The 15,747-nt window shown below is 50.7% G+C and overlaps 7 protein-coding genes across 7 annotated transcripts; 4 read left to right on the top strand and 3 right to left on the bottom strand.

Annotated features, from left to right (window-relative positions):
* Positions 1-291: 291 nt before the first annotated feature.
* On the bottom strand, positions 292-2,601 carry BO85DRAFT_415357 (uncharacterized protein). Its single transcript, XM_025657683.1, has 2 exons — positions 2,455-2,601; positions 292-2,341 (listed from the first exon to the last, which is right to left on the bottom strand). Exon 2 carries the CDS (start codon positions 2,141-2,143, stop codon positions 776-778), a length of 1,368 nt encoding a protein of 455 aa, XP_025518150.1. The 5' UTR covers positions 2,144-2,341; positions 2,455-2,601; the 3' UTR covers positions 292-775.
* Positions 2,602-2,716: 115 nt separating this feature from the next.
* On the top strand, positions 2,717-4,388 carry BO85DRAFT_446776 (threonine--tRNA ligase MST1). The gene has a single exon (XM_025659576.1). The coding sequence runs from the start codon at positions 2,739-2,741 to the stop codon at positions 4,317-4,319; it is 1,581 nt and encodes a 526-aa protein (XP_025518151.1). The 5' UTR covers positions 2,717-2,738; the 3' UTR covers positions 4,320-4,388.
* Positions 4,389-4,637: 249 nt separating this feature from the next.
* On the top strand, positions 4,638-8,066 carry BO85DRAFT_391709 (putative C6 transcription factor). The gene is made up of 7 exons (XM_025656821.1): positions 4,638-5,234; positions 5,340-5,410; positions 5,545-5,947; positions 6,018-6,099; positions 6,150-6,936; positions 6,997-7,307; positions 7,359-8,066. Exons 1-7 carry the CDS (start codon positions 5,133-5,135, stop codon positions 7,895-7,897), a joined length of 2,295 nt encoding a protein of 764 aa, XP_025518152.1. The 5' UTR covers positions 4,638-5,132; the 3' UTR covers positions 7,898-8,066.
* Positions 8,067-8,088: 22 nt separating this feature from the next.
* BO85DRAFT_415364 (putative MFS quinate transporter) lies at positions 8,089-10,357 on the bottom strand. The gene is made up of 4 exons (XM_025657684.1): positions 10,018-10,357; positions 9,594-9,947; positions 9,467-9,535; positions 8,089-9,402 (listed from the first exon to the last, which is right to left on the bottom strand). Exons 1-4 carry the CDS (start codon positions 10,109-10,111, stop codon positions 8,333-8,335), a joined length of 1,587 nt encoding a protein of 528 aa, XP_025518153.1. The 5' UTR covers positions 10,112-10,357; the 3' UTR covers positions 8,089-8,332.
* Positions 10,358-10,913: 556 nt separating this feature from the next.
* BO85DRAFT_466805 (putative TIM barrel metal-dependent hydrolase) lies at positions 10,914-12,361 on the top strand (the record flags this gene model as incomplete). Its single annotated transcript, XM_025662152.1, has 2 exons — positions 10,914-11,243; positions 11,393-12,361. The coding sequence occupies exons 1-2, from the start codon at positions 11,115-11,117 to the stop codon at positions 12,359-12,361; spliced, it is 1,098 nt and encodes a 365-aa protein (XP_025518154.1). The 5' UTR covers positions 10,914-11,114.
* Positions 12,362-14,140: 1,779 nt separating this feature from the next.
* Positions 14,141-14,925, top strand: BO85DRAFT_475692 (type 1 glutamine amidotransferase domain-containing protein; the record flags this gene model as incomplete). Its single annotated transcript, XM_025662741.1, has 2 exons — positions 14,141-14,875; positions 14,908-14,925. 2 exons carry the CDS (start codon positions 14,141-14,143, stop codon positions 14,923-14,925), a joined length of 753 nt encoding a protein of 250 aa, XP_025518155.1.
* Positions 14,926-15,043: 118 nt separating this feature from the next.
* BO85DRAFT_475693 (uncharacterized protein) lies at positions 15,044-15,634 on the bottom strand (the record flags this gene model as incomplete). The annotated part of the gene is made up of 3 exons (XM_025662742.1): positions 15,311-15,634; positions 15,170-15,243; positions 15,044-15,097 (listed from the first exon to the last, which is right to left on the bottom strand). The coding sequence occupies exons 1-3, from the start codon at positions 15,483-15,485 to the stop codon at positions 15,044-15,046; spliced, it is 303 nt and encodes a 100-aa protein (XP_025518156.1). The 5' UTR covers positions 15,486-15,634.
* Positions 15,635-15,747: the final 113 nt, after the last annotated feature.

Genomic DNA, 15,747 nt, shown 5'->3' on the forward strand with positions numbered 1-15,747 from the left:
CTCTTCCTGGGTCGTTTGGAAACTTACACCCACCCAACCACCATTTCCCCTGCTTTCACTGCATAGCTTATTTGGAACCGTTGGAAGTACATATTATCTGAAAGAAGGAGGAGTTGTACCATTTGGTTTTATCTTCCCACCTACCCATACTGGCTATCAGACGGAAAGTTAATTTGCTGTCTTGCTACTGTTTTTTACAATGCTGTCGGTTGTTATCTCGGAATGAATCATCTTTTTTACCTTTTTTTTTTTTTTTTTTTTTTTTTTCTACCTGCCGATATTTTATGAAATGGGTCGTTTCTTTGGTTTTTCTTTGTTGTCTCTTCCCGGACGGACGCTCCTTTGCTGGACAAAATCAAAGACTTAATTTTTAGCTCGGAAACCTAATGATATCAATTTAAATCCAATGCAACCCCAATTCCATGTAACTCATATAATAATACTACGTACGCGCCGTGCTACGCTGTGGTTTCTTGGCCCCGGCCCCCCGGGGTAAACAGTACCTAGACTAGATAACTGTTCCTGACAGGTAGCTGTAAGCCATGTGTAACGTGAGACCCACGTGTGACTGTAACAAAGACAGGTGATCAAAAAAGAAACAGAAAAACAAAGGAAAATAGCGCCGCGCACTGCATCCAAGAATTAAACTAAACGCCGACTTGCATGTTTACCCCAACTTTCTCGTTCTTGGCCAGTCCGAATCATAATCAAAAGTAATATATCCTTCATATGCATGTCTCATATTCACATTATTTAGCTTTTCAATAGTTTGCGCTCAGATAGCAAAATTTCTTCTTTGTTGCAGCATCTGGAGCTGATTCGATAGGTTTCGGACGACCTTGATGACCGGGCGATGATTGGTGGACGCTTCTCGGAAAATGTCAGCTAGTGAGGGATCGGGGCTGGAGAGGGCGCTTTCCGACTCCGTGGTGATTGGACGGAGGATGGCAGGTAAGTTGACGCCCAAGAGGGAGTCAACAAAGGCGCGCAGACGAGGTGGCTGGTCTGATTCTGGTCCTGGCTCGGGCCCTGGATTATTAGGCCCGGGCGCAGGAGTAGATGAGCTTGGCTTGGATTGTTTTGATTCGCGGGCTACAATGCTCCCGATTGATTCGAGGTGGTCGTCAAGCGTGGCGAGGTCGTTGGAGAGGGAATCGGCTTTGGACTGCATGCGCGTGGTGAGCTGGTCGAGGTATTGTTCTCGTCGGGCCATTTGGGTGGCGTGACGCGCGTCCTGACTCAGGTTCTGGATGTTGTCGCCGCTGGCGATCAGACTATCTACCGCTGAGCGGATGTCGGCTCGGAGCGAGTCGAATTTCCCCGCTGCGATGCGGGTGGCTTGAAGACATCCTGTGAACTCGAGGTCTAGTTCGTGTTTGCTGCCTGGGTAGGCGTGCTTGAGGTCGGTGTGGATGTCGCGCAGCTTGGATTCGCTTTGTTTTAGTGTGTTAGCGAGAGGGTCTGTTTCGTTAAGGGTCGAATTGAGCAGGGTCTCGAGCCGCGATTGTGAGTTAGTGACGGGGTCCCGGGGGGCTGGTTGGTGGCGGGGGAGTTGTGGCTGGGGATATGGTGGGATGCAACTAGCTGGGTATAGAGTTGCTATTTTGTCCGAGGAACAAAGCGTCTGGTATTGCTGGACTATCTCGGGAAGAACGAGCATGTGAGCAATGGCGGCGATAAGAGCACAATTGAGCATTAAGCGCAGGAATGACTCCAAGAATTTCCATGCGCGAGGCTGGGTTGCTTTTGGTTGGCGAGATCTTTGTGTTGGCGTTGCCGCCGTGACATCTTGTTTGGGTGGAGGAGACTGCTGTTTTTCTGCTTGCGCCGAATCCTTAGGCGATTTTTGAGGCCTGCGTCTGAGAGAGCGCTGGGAACGAGCAGTGGGCGCAACCCAAGATCCTTCTGATAGAGGCGCTTCGTATATTGACGGCATGATCAGCTCTGGTCCCGAGGCTGATGAAGTGGAGGTAGACATGGACTCAGATCCATAGTTGCGGTTCCTCCTAGCTGGTCGAGGCGTCGGGCTTGAAGGCTCAGATGGCTGACGTTCATCTTGTTGCTCATTCTCCTCATGAGAAGCTACAACCCAGGACTCGCCCAGGAATGAGCTGTCCTGGGGGCGAGGACTTTTGGTAGACATCAAAATCTGTGGTCACAAGATACAGACCGGCTAATAGTCGCTTTATGCGAGCTTTAGTCTCTTTTGAGTCACTACACGGTGTTGGTGAACAGACAACGCGCACGCGAGCCGTTGGAAGCAAGGGTTAATGATATGAGATTCCATATAATGTGACAAATGGCTCATGCGCATGTGAGAAACATCGAATATATAGCGATACTAGCAAGGTCAGTCAATGATTTCTTCTACTGTAGCACCGTGCTATCGTAATAGAGAGAGAATGCGACAGGACTGGGTTACTGGTGTGGTTCACGTGAAGCAAGAGTACTTACATAGAAAAGACAGAATAATGGATGAACTAGTATAGCGATAACGGTGAGTGAGCGGCGGTGAACCAGGACGCCGATCCCAAAGTAAAAGAGCCAGATAGCTGAACTAGTTGACGATAGTATATCTAGATCGGTCTTTCAAACGTCCAGCCACCCGATGAAGTCGGTGGGGGACAATCACGGGAACGCGATTCCCAATCGGGAACTCGCGTTGACAGTCACGGGCGACCGAGGAAAATCCTCCAGTTTCACCATTTGGTCGCTGCCTCTGTCCGCTAAAATCCACTATGCGTCGACTGTCGCCCTTGTTACGGCAGCCTTTGCTTTCTCGAAAACCCCCGGTTAGAGGACGGCTGACCCCTTGGCCATCAGTGAGGGCGCAATGGCTCTCATCGACGTCGTCCCGGCTCTGTTCGTGCTCTGACCCGCAGCCCGGCCAGCCTCAGACTCAGTCTTCCACCCCAGCCGATTATCGCGCCCTGGGAACCTCCCAGGACCTTTTCACAACCTCAGTCTACAGTCCCGGATCGCCTTTATTCCTCCCCAATGGCACCCATATCATCAACAAACTCATCACCTTTCTCCGCACGCAGTACCTCCAATATGGTTTTCGCGAAGTCCTGACCCCGACGATCTACAAACGGTCCCTCTGGGAAGTCTCCGGCCATTGGCAGAACTACAAAGATGACATGTACGAGGTGCGCGGTAGGGGAGCCACTGGAGATACGGACGGAGAAGCGGGAGAGGATGAATCCTACGGCCTGAAGCCGATGAACTGCCCCGGCCACTGCCTGCTATTCAAATCGCAGACGCATTCTTACCGGGAACTGCCCATCCGCTACGCCGATTTCAGCCCGCTTCATCGGAATGAGGTTTCGGGCTCGTTAAGCGGGCTTACTCGTGTGCGCCGTTTCCATCAAGATGATGGGCACATCTTCTGTCGGCCACAGCAGATCAAGGGTGAAATCGCATCGGCCCTTGGATTCGTAGACTTGGTCATGACAACATTCGGACTGGGGCCGTATCGCTTAGTCCTTTCCACAAGGCCAGAGAAGGACTTTATCGGTAGCTTGGAGTTATGGAATAGTGCCGAAGCCCAATTGCGCGAGGCACTCGACAATACGGGCAAAGAATGGGCCATGAACGAAGGTGACGGAGCATTCTACGGCCCCAAGATCGACATTCAGCTCCAAGACAAAGCGGGCAAATACCACCAACTTTCCACCATCCAGCTCGATATGAATCTCCCTCAGCGATTTGGGCTGGAGTACCAGGTCGCTGAAGGCGAGGAGGATTACAACCCGGAGACTCCAGGCAAGGCGACCCCGGTCATGATCCATCGGGCAAACTTCGGCTCTCTGGAGCGGTTTTTGGCGCTGCTCATTGAGGAATACGCTGGTCGCTGGCCGTTCTGGCTTTCTCCACGCCAGGGTATCGTCCTAACCGTGAACCAAGATGAGGCCGTCGTACAACAGGCTCACGAAGCGGCTGCGAAGATCTCTGGATTTCGCGCCCTTCAGCCAGGGCAGATGGGGACCGATGCACCCCAGCCTATCTCCTCGGTTGACTCCACATTCTTGATCGATGTGGACAGCAGTAGCCAATCGCTGAACAAGAAGATTCAACGAGCCAAGCAGATGAAATACAACCTCATCTTCATCCTGGGTCCCAAGGATGTTGCTGCCTCTCGCATCACGGTGGACGTGACAGGTCAGCTACAGAGCAAGCCGGAGCGTGGGGTGCAGAAGCTGCAAGACATCCTGACCCAACGATTGGGCGAGAAGGCATTGAAGAACCCTCGGGCCATTCCCCTTCCCGTAGATGATGTGCACGAACTGCTGGTGCAGCTGGAGAAGCAATTTGTATAATACTATAGCAATGACGTGTAGATATAAACCATGTATAATAGAAACCATTCAGTTTGCATGCAAGGTGTCTGTTGGTGTTGGCCAGGAGATGATAGGCCTCTCACGCGGTCTTTGTATACTTGAGTATGTGTGCCACGTGACTGTTTGATTAAGCTTAAATTGCATGCCTGATCCATCTACCGCTGCCTGAATTCGATGGCCGCAAAGGGTTAGAGCCCCCGGTGTGTGGCCTCCTGATTGGCTGTGTTGCAGTCGCACTCGCCCGAGATATCGTCATGCCGGTTTGCGTTCCAATCTTTCCCAATTGCTCCGGCGCCGCCTCTCCCGCTACAAGATCGGCCCATCGGAGTGCCCGTCGACTGTTACAATGACCCGTGAGGACGCGAATGATTACAGTCGAGATGACTGGAGTGATCTCCTATCAACATACTCTCTGAATGTTTTGTCGCCAAAAGAATCCATCGATAAGGCTTTACACGAGTTCTAAGCTTTTCTCAACGGCCCACCTCTGATCTGATCATCATCGCGCCGCTCTTCTCCCCCCCCCCCACGACCCAGGGAAAGGTTCAAGTCTTTGGCTGGAATTAAGGTGCGCCCCTAAGCTTGTGGTGGCCATCGTCGTCTCACTTTTCTGGTTCCCTTTGACCCCCACTCACCCTCCCTCTCGTCCCTTACCCTTTCTCCTCTCGCCCCCCCTCTCTCCCCCTCTTCCTTTCCCTTTCGCGTGATCGTGATTTTTTCTCCCTTCTCTTCCATGGAGGCTGCTGCGACGTCTGTCCCGTCCCCCACGGCCATCCTGGATTGTCCAATTCCATGGTCGTAGAATCCAAGCAGTCGGGCATGGCCGACGTGCCTACAAAGTCCAACCTTCCCCGGAAAAGCGCCTTTTCCTGCGAGGCTTGTCGCAAGCGAAAGGTGGGTTCCTTCTTCCCCCTTACGTTCCTGACTCGGATGACTTCCGAGATTAATATGTCGAATCATCATCTTCGCTTCGCTGGCAGTGCTGACTGGGCCGGCTAGGTGAAATGCAACGGAGCCAGTCCGTCATGTTCGCGATGTGCGACACGCGGCGAGGTGTGCGTCTATAGTCTGTGAGTGTGGCTTATTTTTCCTTTTGTTCACCCTCGCTTCTTGGGACTTTTGCTTTCCACCCCCACCAGCCCGACCCGCTTTGTATTGCCCTATCGGCAAAATTGTCGATCACTATTGACTCTTTATTTGCTAGAGCTCCAACCTTATCTTATACGAAGCAGCTGGAAGCTCGCGTCGCCCAGCTGGAAGATGCTCTTTCCAAGCTCCGAAGCCAACAACCCCCGGAACCCGTGTCGCGGAAGGGCGCCTCCCCTGCATCGCCCGGCGAGTCTAGCGCCAGCCCGGGTATCCGAACCCGCATCAAAGAAGAAGACGAAAATGAAGAAGAGCTCGCCAGAGACTTCGAGGGTCTCAAGGTCGAACACGATGGTCGAATATCGTTCCACGGCCCGACCAGCTTATTCCAGCTACCAAGTGGCGTCTTGAACGAAACTTCCTCGACGTCCCGGTTGGCTATGCAACTGGAGGGACGGAAAGAGCGGCTTATCAACAATGCATGGCGGGAACGGGCCTTTGAGCAGATGGCCACCATGCCCGTAAGTCTATTCCGGCCCAACCATCAGATATAGAGGATAAGGGTCAATGTTGATTTTCTCGCTGTGACAGGAACCATTTCAGTATCTCCTCGATTCACATTGGTGTTGGATACAACCGCTCTTTGGCTTCGTTTATCGACCTACATTCACTCGTTAGTTGCCCTTTTGCTAGAGATGCTGGCGATGCTCTAACTTTTTGTAGGTGATATGAAAGTCAACGGTCCCTATTACACCGACGCCCTGTTGAACGCTCTCCTTTCCCACTCAGTACGATGGTGCAAACTGGAGCCTAAAATCGGACCAATCTTGGACTCTTTCGAAGGCGGAGCGCAGTTCTTTCATCGCGCTGTATCAGGTCTCCATGATTCGCTCAAAGCCGGCTATGTCGGCATTCCAACAATTCAGACCTTACTTCTCCTGAGCGCGCAGGAGTTCGGGCGAGGCAACCGAAGTCAGGCGTGGTTATACAGTGGAATGGCTTTCAGGATTCTGGACGACCTTGGCATAAACATCGACAGTCGCAAGTACTCTGATAGCGCTCACCTGACCGATGAGGATATCGAGCTCAGAAACCGTCTCTTCTGGAGCTGTTATTTCTGGGATAAACTGATTTCATTGTACTTCGGCCGTGCCCCAACTATGCAACACTCCCGGGTCAGCCCTCCCCGGATGATTTTGGATGACACAGCCGAGGTCGAGCTTTGGACGCCTCATGGCGTCGAATTCCCTGATGGCACTCACTATCCGCCCACCCAGGCTCACTCTACTTCGTGCTTCATGAAGATGTGCGGCCTGGCAGAAATCCTTAACCAAATATTAATCCATATCTATGATCCTCTCCGACAGGTTTCGGAAGTAGAATATTATAACTGCATCCAGGAACAAGCCGCTAATCTGGCTGACTGGTGGGAGGAGCTTCCCGATTATTTGAAGCTACTGCCCATGGACCTTCCTCCATATTCCCCGCCAAGTCATATTGTGACCCTGAAGTACGTACCCTTTTCCTGCCTGTTTTGTCGCCACCCCCGACCATTCTAACGCTGCTGTAGCTGTCTTTACCATACCATCAACATCCTTCTCCATCGTCCCGTCCTTTGCTCCAAATCGAACCGCGAATCTAACGACAAAAGTCATCTGATCCAATGCATGACGTCCGCAACTACGATTCTGACCCTGTTCGATCTATACCGTCGTACTTTTGGTGACAGTCACGTCGTCCTGTCCCTCTCATACAGTGTTTACACTGCAGCATCCATTTTCTTGCTCGAAATCCAGGCTCTGAAGTATGCTGCTCCAGGGACCCTCGACAAGTTGAAGTACTGTATCTATGCATTGGAGCGAGTAAAGGGGACAAGTCCTGGTATGTTTGCCTATGACTGAAAGTAGGAATTGCAGCTAATGAGTACAACAGTGATCAGCACAGCCCTAAGTCTCATCTACCAGGAGCTACAAAAGCTTCAAATCGACATTCATATTGTCCTACCAACAGCCCAAACCCAACAGCATCAACAACAAACTGAAACCCAGACTCAACCACAACTTCATCAGCGACCTCGAACCCATCATAGCCATTCTCCCTCCCAACATCAGACACCACCCCCCTCGAGCATCTCGAGTACTTCTCAACGCGTCTCCCCTGTACAGCAGCAACCACCCCAAGCCGACCACCCTATCACCTCCATGCACACTGCTGGCGTGACCTCCGCACCATCAATGTTACCAGGCTACAATTACCAAACGCCCGTTGCCGACTTCGAGCTGTCGCAAACCAACATGCCACAGGTGACTGCTACACATCTGATAGGCGGCATGCCGAATGCCATGCTGACACTGGATAACCCCGGTGCATACGAGATTACGCCTGAAGTGTTTGAAGCGTTTTCCTATGCGGAGCCTATAACGACGAACATGGCACCTACAGTTGATTATGGGTGGGATAGACCTACTTGATACCAGGAGCAAGACGTAGCTGCAGGCTACGGGGGAACGATGCTTCACTGCAAGTGAGTTGGCTTTATAGTAGTTCGATACATCAATCAAACATCTGTACTTGTCACCTGTATGTAATTCTATCGAGGTTTTTGAATGTGTAGAATTACAATTGAACAGTTGAACAATCAAATGAGTGTATAATAAGCTATCTAGAGTGGCATGAAGGGTAATAACGCTGCATGCTTTTATATCTTGTGTATGTCATCCGTCTCAAACCAACCAGCCCCAGTTTTCATCCGAAAGTAATTATGCAACATCGTCCCCATCAAAAATGCAGAGATGGGAACTCCACGAGTGTAAGAATATATAGGTAATGTAAAAGTGAGGTATCAAAAATGTCGGGTATATATTGAAGATAGAAAATGTTCTTGAGATGTAATGTGCATGGAATGTCTACAGAGGCACACTTTTGCTGTCCACTTGCTTGGCATCGACGCTGCCCTCACCGGCAGTGGAGGCCGAAGAAGACGCGACATCCTTCGGCTTCGCACGCCAGCGAAGGTACCAAGGGCAATCGAAGAGATCGCCCATGCGCTCCATGGGAACACCTTTGGTCTCGGGCATCCAAATACCGAGGATAATGATGCCCAGAAAGCAGATGATGGCCCAGAATAGGTACGCACCCCAGACGTTAAGGGAAACGAACATGTTGGGTGTGACCCGAACGACAGCGAATTGGAAGAACCAATGCAAAGTCATGCTGAGAGCGTAGCTCACGTTACGTATGCGAGTGGGGAAGATTTCTGTACCATACAGGTACGGGATGGTGCAGAGACCGATGGACCAGCCAACGGCGTAGATAAAGACGGATGCAATGGCGGCATTGGAAGCGTTCTCGTTTTTAGCGGCGCCCGGTTGCAGACCCATGTAAGCGCCCATGTAGATGTGAGCAGCCAGCTGGAGACTAAGTCCGGTCAACGCGCAGCGACGTCGGCCCAGGAGATCAATGAAAACCCAAGTAAACGCCAGTGTGAAGACGACCTTGACAATGCCATATGCACCTGAGGAGATGAGAGATTCGGCGTTTCCAGTGATGCCAGCATACTGGAAGATATTAGAGATGTAATAAGTGATACCGTTTCCTCCGGTCCACTGGGCGATGGTTTGCATGGTCATGAGGAGCCAGAACCGCTGCCGATAATTGGGGTTTAACTGGGACTCCTTGAAAGCTTGCCAGTGACTGACAGACGCCAAGTCTGCTGCCTTGGCGCGCACTTGAGCTTCGATTGTACTAAATTCTTCATCAACCTCGGGATCGGAAATGTCTTTCCCACGGAACCGAGCTAGTACAGCTCGCGCCTCCTCGGGCCGCTGCTTGGACACCAAATAACGAGGTGTCTCAGGTACAATGAAGGAGGCAAAGAAAGCCAAGCCCGTAGGGATTAGTGGAATCGACTGGACCAGGCGATATTGTTCCCGGGTAGGGGCCATATGCAGGTCAGCCCCATAGTTGACAAAGAACCCTGTCGGAGACATGTCAGATAACGCCACATGTGAAACTAGCGGTTAACGAGAGCGTTAGCTTACCCACAGTGAGGATGGTGAGCAAGACCACCATATAAACGCTCACTACCAAGCCTCTAGTCCTTGCCGGCGCTATCGTCGATATTAGCACTTTTACAGTCCATGTACATTAATCTCCGAGATTATTTACCGATCTCTGACAGGTACAAGGGCGTAGTCACCGTTAAGGCACCGGCGCCCAAACCACTCCAAATTCTAGCAAACAGTAATAGACCATAGATGCCGGAGGAGAAGACTTGGATGAAAAGGCCCGATCCCCAGACCAGAACAGACAGTTGCCATGTCCGTACTCGACCCAAGCGATCGTTCAGGTCCAGTGAGAACAGCGCACCGAATGCAGCACCCAACACATTGAAGGAGGTTATGTTCGCCTTGCGGTTGGCCAGGCCAGTGGCATCGTTAGTCCAGTTAGAGGACAGGAGGTTGAAGTCGACCATGAACGACTCGAGCTTGACGCTGGCACTGTAGCCACCCTCATCGTAACCTGCAGTCCCATCCCACCAGTCAGAATGCGATCTCTAGTATGAAACACCACAGCGTGAAGATGACGTTACCTTTAGGAATGCTGCCACAGGCTATAATAAAGATCACTAAGGCATAATAGGGATTTGTGGTCCACCGAGACCAGTCAATCGCCTTCCATCCCATGATGGCGAAGCGGGAGGAACCGCGATGGAGCTGGAATCAGCTATTTTGGGGGATATTAGCCGACGAGATAATAGATGTGTATTAAGCACTATGGAGTGAATCTGGGGAAGCTCCAGTTTGAACCGATTGCTGCCTTGTTGGGTACGTATCCGAAGGGGCCGGGGGGAGAATGATTAGGAGGCAAGCCACACGATACGAGTCAGGCCAGACGAGTGGACGGAGAACAAGCGAGGCGAGCAACAAAACTCGGAAAGGAGAGAATATCCACTCGGAAGGAGGAGGGCCGAGAGGGGGTAAACTGGAAGGAGCCAGGGGGGGGGGGGGGGGGGAAATGGGAAGCACGGGATCCAGAGGGGCGTGACTCGCCTCTCGGTCAACTTCCGTAATTCTCTTTTCTCTCTCTCACCCTCTCCTTTTTTACTTTGGTACACACGCTAATGCATCAACTAGACACCGTTCTGGAATAGAACGCCATTTATTCTTGGTATGCACCTATTTCCCGTTTCTGATATTAAACTATCCTAACTACAATCCCGATGCTGACTTCATCTAGTGACAACTATATCTAGATCTAACTCAACTATAATTCTTCTAATTCTAATTCTCAATAGCACCATGCGTGCACACTTCGCCTGCATGTCAGATCGGGCGGGTCGTTCCGCCTGCATCCACTCGGGCCATTACCGTTGCCTGTGAACAACTCCGCTCCCCGTGGCTCTGCAGTTCGCTTAGATACACGTCCGATCTTGCTCGGTTCAAGTAGTCAAACGTTTCCAGTTGTCATTGGTTGCCGATCAGGAAAAGCAAGTGGACATATCCAATGTCGCTCACGTGGAGTGGCTCCCTTGCGGCCACATTCCGACCTCATCATACCGGTTTTCGTAGTACTTCATCGACACCATCCCGCCTTTCGCTGGTGACTGGTGGGTCAGGGACTGTTTCATTCCTCACGTTCACTGGCATCCGTCCGGTAACACAATCGGGAAGCCGATGAGCTGCCGTAATGCCTTTATCCACCGGTTTGACTAGACGGGTCGTCCTTGGCTTTGCACCTAGCCTAATAGAGAGCATGATATCGTTGCAGAAATGTTCCTTAAGAGTAGATGTGGGAACACACCGGCTCAGCTGTCTTGTGAGTTTGTCACACTTGTGTTGGACATCTACACCTACTGCTATCCTCCTGCCACCACTCCTACCGATACCTAGCCTCTTCACCTCGCCCTTGATGACGTCTTGACCATGCTCTCGTCCTCTATGCCCACAATGCTTACCACGTTCCAGCCCAGGACTGGCCTGCTTGAATCTCCGAGGGCCCTGTTCAGCACTACACATCTGAAGGAGGAGCGACAAATATGCAAGGAGGGAACGGCAACTCTCCAGCCTATCCCACTGAAGTATCGGATTCCCCGAGGGACGTGGGATACACATATGCACGTTGTGGAACCAGAGCGCTTTCCAGTTTCCGCGAATGCAGTCTATCAGCCCCCCGAACATACTGTTGACGATGCGATAAGTTTCGAATCTACTCTTGGCATCGAAAAAATTGTACTGGTTCAACCATCCATCTACGGAACCGACAACTCTTGTCTACTTGAAGCGCTCAAAACCCTCGGACCTTCTCGCGGGCGAGGAGTCGTGGTGATTGATCCGACCAACATAGACACCGAGACTCTGGAGGAGTGGCATTCGCTGGGTGTACGCGGCGTGCGGGTGAATCTCAAATCAGTGGGCAAGGTGCTCAGCGAGCATGAGCTTACCGAGACGCTGCTGCAACATGCGCAAATAGTACGGCCCTTTGGGTGGACTATTCAAGTCTACGTGTCGTTGGATATGGTTCCCCTGCTGGAGAAAGTTGTCCCACAGCTCGGAGTCAAGCTGTGTATTGACCATTTTGGAGGGCCGGATCTGGCCGCAGTTGAACACAACGGGGAATCGTTTAACCCCTATACGCTTCCGGGATTTTCCTCTCTAATTTCGCTTCTGCGAGGCGGAGAGACCTACGTGAAGATCTCTGCCCCGTACCGTCTCAGCAAAGACGAGGAGTATCGAGACCTGGAAGCGATGGCCCAGGAGTTCCTTGAAGCCGCTCCGGACCGTGTGATATACGCCACCGACTGGCCACATACGCGGTTCTCTGGCGTGGACATCGAACCATTCACCGAAACATGTCTACGGATATGTGCAAAGGAGCCTGGATTGGCGGAGCGGGTGTTTCGAGACAACGCGGAAGAGATGTTGAGGGGGGTATAGTTCATTTTCTGATTTGATAGCGTCCAGCCAGCCTACATTCGCCCCCCTATTACGAGTTACGACATCGCATAGCATACCATACCAAGAAATGTCATTCAGAATTTTCCAGCCATCAGGAAGCGGCCCTGCAGATCGTGAAACGAGTGAGCTGTCCAATTCGGCCAGGTTCCGAGGAGTATAACTCGAGTGCCTCATGTAATCGGATTTACGGTAGAATTTGCCGAGACGTCGGCAACAGTGGAGACCGGCAAAGTGCACGGAAAGCGAGTCAGGAACACCTTTTCCTTTAAATAACTAGAATCCCCAGATTATAGAATTCATATTGTAAGACTTACTGGAGAAGGATGATAGAAAACCGTAACATCCTCCCCCATAAAAAGTACCCGGGGAAGGAAAAGGCCCGGAGTTCAGGAATAATCCTCATGGTTTGCACGGATAGTACATTAGCCTCGGACAGAATCCGAAATGTACGCCAACAAACACCAACACATACCTGTACGAACTACGTAGCTAGCTAACCCAGGGTGATAACTACCAAGTATGGTTCGTTTGACGGGGAGTTATACTTTTCCTCGGAAAAGTGCAAAAAAAAAATTTTTTTTCCTCTTTTACCCTTCTATCTCGATTTGACTTCTTGGCTGTTCTTATCAGATCCGATAATAGGCGAGCGAGTGAGTACCGAGCCCTAGTTAGTTTACATAAAAGAAGCGAGAACTTAGTAAGAAGAAGAAGAGGAAGAAGGGTTCAACTTTCTCATTTCCCTCCAGGTGGATGAATCTGGGTTGGGATCCACATGCAGGCCGCTCGGGAGGTTCTAGAAGCCTTGGGGTATGAGTCTGGATCTTATCATCTATTCTTGGAGGGGGAATTATTAGCGATGGATACGATGTACTGTTGTAGTAGAACTACATGTAATTAGGGATTGTTTGTATCTGGGGTATTATAGACTAGACTACAAGGTGGATATGTATGTAGCGGCTGACTCGTCCTCTGATTAGGGTAGTGCTGTATGACTCGTGCAGGGTCTGTGCACTTGCATGGCTGCTGCAGCATGCATGCTGTGTGTGTGAGGTGTATATGCCACTGGGTCTTGTGTGAGAGGAGAATACGAGATGCGTGCTGTAGGTAGGTGGTTCTCGTGACTCGGTAAGCTTAGGGGATAGTTGGACCCTTGAAGTGGGGTAGTTGGTTGGTAGGGGGTGCATGGTGTTTCTTCCGTTCTTAATGAGTACTTTCATTCCCTGATTGTTGTTGTTGTGGAATTTTCATTCAGATTGTAGTATTGTAGAAAAATAGGAGCATGGTAAAATGGACATAAGCTGATGTAATTTCATACGATGCTCTTTTGTTTGTTGCATTTATTAGTTTTCATTCACTAAGTGGGAAGAGAATTATTAAGGTAGTAGCTATTGAATGGAGACGCTATTGATCTATACATATTTTCCTGAAAGTCCGGCATCCGAGGTATACAAACCGGAAGCACACCATTCATCCCACTGACTAGACATACACCTTGCAATTCAACACTACCTAACTACTACCCTCTCATACTAATTCTATTTCAGATCTAGATTACTTCACTATCAATTAAATCATAATGAACAACGGAGCCAAAGAAAACACACCAACCCAACAACCTGTTCCACTCCCTACGTCATCGGGATGTCACCACCATCACAACATCAACTATAAACACCATCACCACCACCACAGCTGAAACCTCACATCAACCCCAATTACCAACCACACCACATCAAACACCCAAAGAAACTAAGCAAAATGCCCCCCAAAAAAGTCCTCATAATCCTCAGCGACGCGACCTCCTTCCCCCTGCACAACACCTCCAGCGGCACCCAAGAACAACCAACCGGCTTCTTCCTCCCAGAACTCGCCAAACCGCTCTCCAAACTCCTCTCGGCAGGCCACGAAGTAACCTTCGCCTCACCGAAAGGCCTCACCCCGCAACCCGACCCAAACAGCGAATCCCTCCTCACCTTCGCAGGCAACTTCTACGAACGCCAGCGAGAACAGGACCTCATCGCGCGCATGCGACGCGAAAACGGCTTCTCATCACCCCGCCCCTTCGCCAGCATCTCCGACGACGAACTGAAGACCTTCGCGGCGGTGTTCATCCCCGGGGGCCATGCGCCGCTGGTGGATCTCGGTGGGGATGAGGAGTTAGGACGGATATTGCGGTATTTTCATCAGGAGAATAAGCCCACAGCGGCGATTTGTCATGGCCCGTTGGCGTTGTTGAGTACGAGGAAGGTTGGTGATGGGGAGTTTGCGTATAAGGGGTATGAGATTACGTGTTGGAGTGATGCGGAGGAGAAGGTTATGGAGACGTTGTTGAGGGGGGAGATTGATAAGGTGGAGAGTCAGTTGAGGGATGCTGGGGCTGTGATGGTGGAGGGGGGCAGGGAGAAGTTGGGCAAGACGACTCTTTGTAGGGAGTTGTTGACTGGGGGGAATCCGTTGGCGGCGGAGGAGTTGGGGGAGAGGTTTGTGAGGATGGTTAGTGTTTGACCACTTCCATCTTCTTTTAGGTGATGATTAAGGTGTAGTGGTAGTGTACAATAATTGGATATTTCATTTTGTTGTATATGAGTCATATGGTGCACAGTAGTGTATATCCCTCCCCCTTCAAGTTTCCTTTTCCAATGATCTACAGTAGTAGTTGATTCAATCATCATCCGTGTTCTGCTCTGCTTCTGCCGTGCAGATGAACTCGGGACCCTACATTCATCATCACCAACATTAGCATATCACCCCTACCATAACCATCTTAAAGATCGTGACAGCACTTACAATAGTATAACAACACTTAACAGTCCCACCCTGAGGACACTGATCCACCCACTCATATCCATCCATCGACTGGCCTGCAACAAACATTAGCACCCACCCACCCACCCACTGTATCACAAGGTATTCTGCATCTGAACATACAATTCTCCCCCTGCTGAGCAATCGAATCTCCCGGCGTAGGAGAAAAACTATCACAGCAGTACGGGCTCTGGATCATGCCCGTGCCGTCCTGCGCCATGAGACAATAGTAGTCGCTGCCGGCGGCGACGAGGGTCGTCGATGCGGCGAGTGTAAGGAGGATGGATTTGAGATGCATTTTATCAATTATTAATTCCTTCTTGGTTTAGAAAAATCAAGATGATAGAGAGAAAGATGAAGATGGATTGATGGCGGAATTCTGCTTGTCAGTGAGGTGATCCGGTAGGGTATTTATTTGATATGAATACCCCGGAAATAAGGATTGTCTCGTGTAGTAGTAGGGATAAGTGGATGTGTGCAAGGTACGTGCAATGTGCGTAGTATGTACCAAGACGCGTGTCCTGTCCTTGTTTGATCCCTTGCGTTGCGGGTTCGAGGCA

This window comes from Aspergillus piperis, assembly GCF_003184755.1.
Source record: "Aspergillus piperis CBS 112811 unplaced genomic scaffold BO85scaffold_4, whole genome shotgun sequence".
Lineage (NCBI taxonomy): Eukaryota > Fungi > Ascomycota > Eurotiomycetes > Eurotiales > Aspergillaceae > Aspergillus > Aspergillus piperis.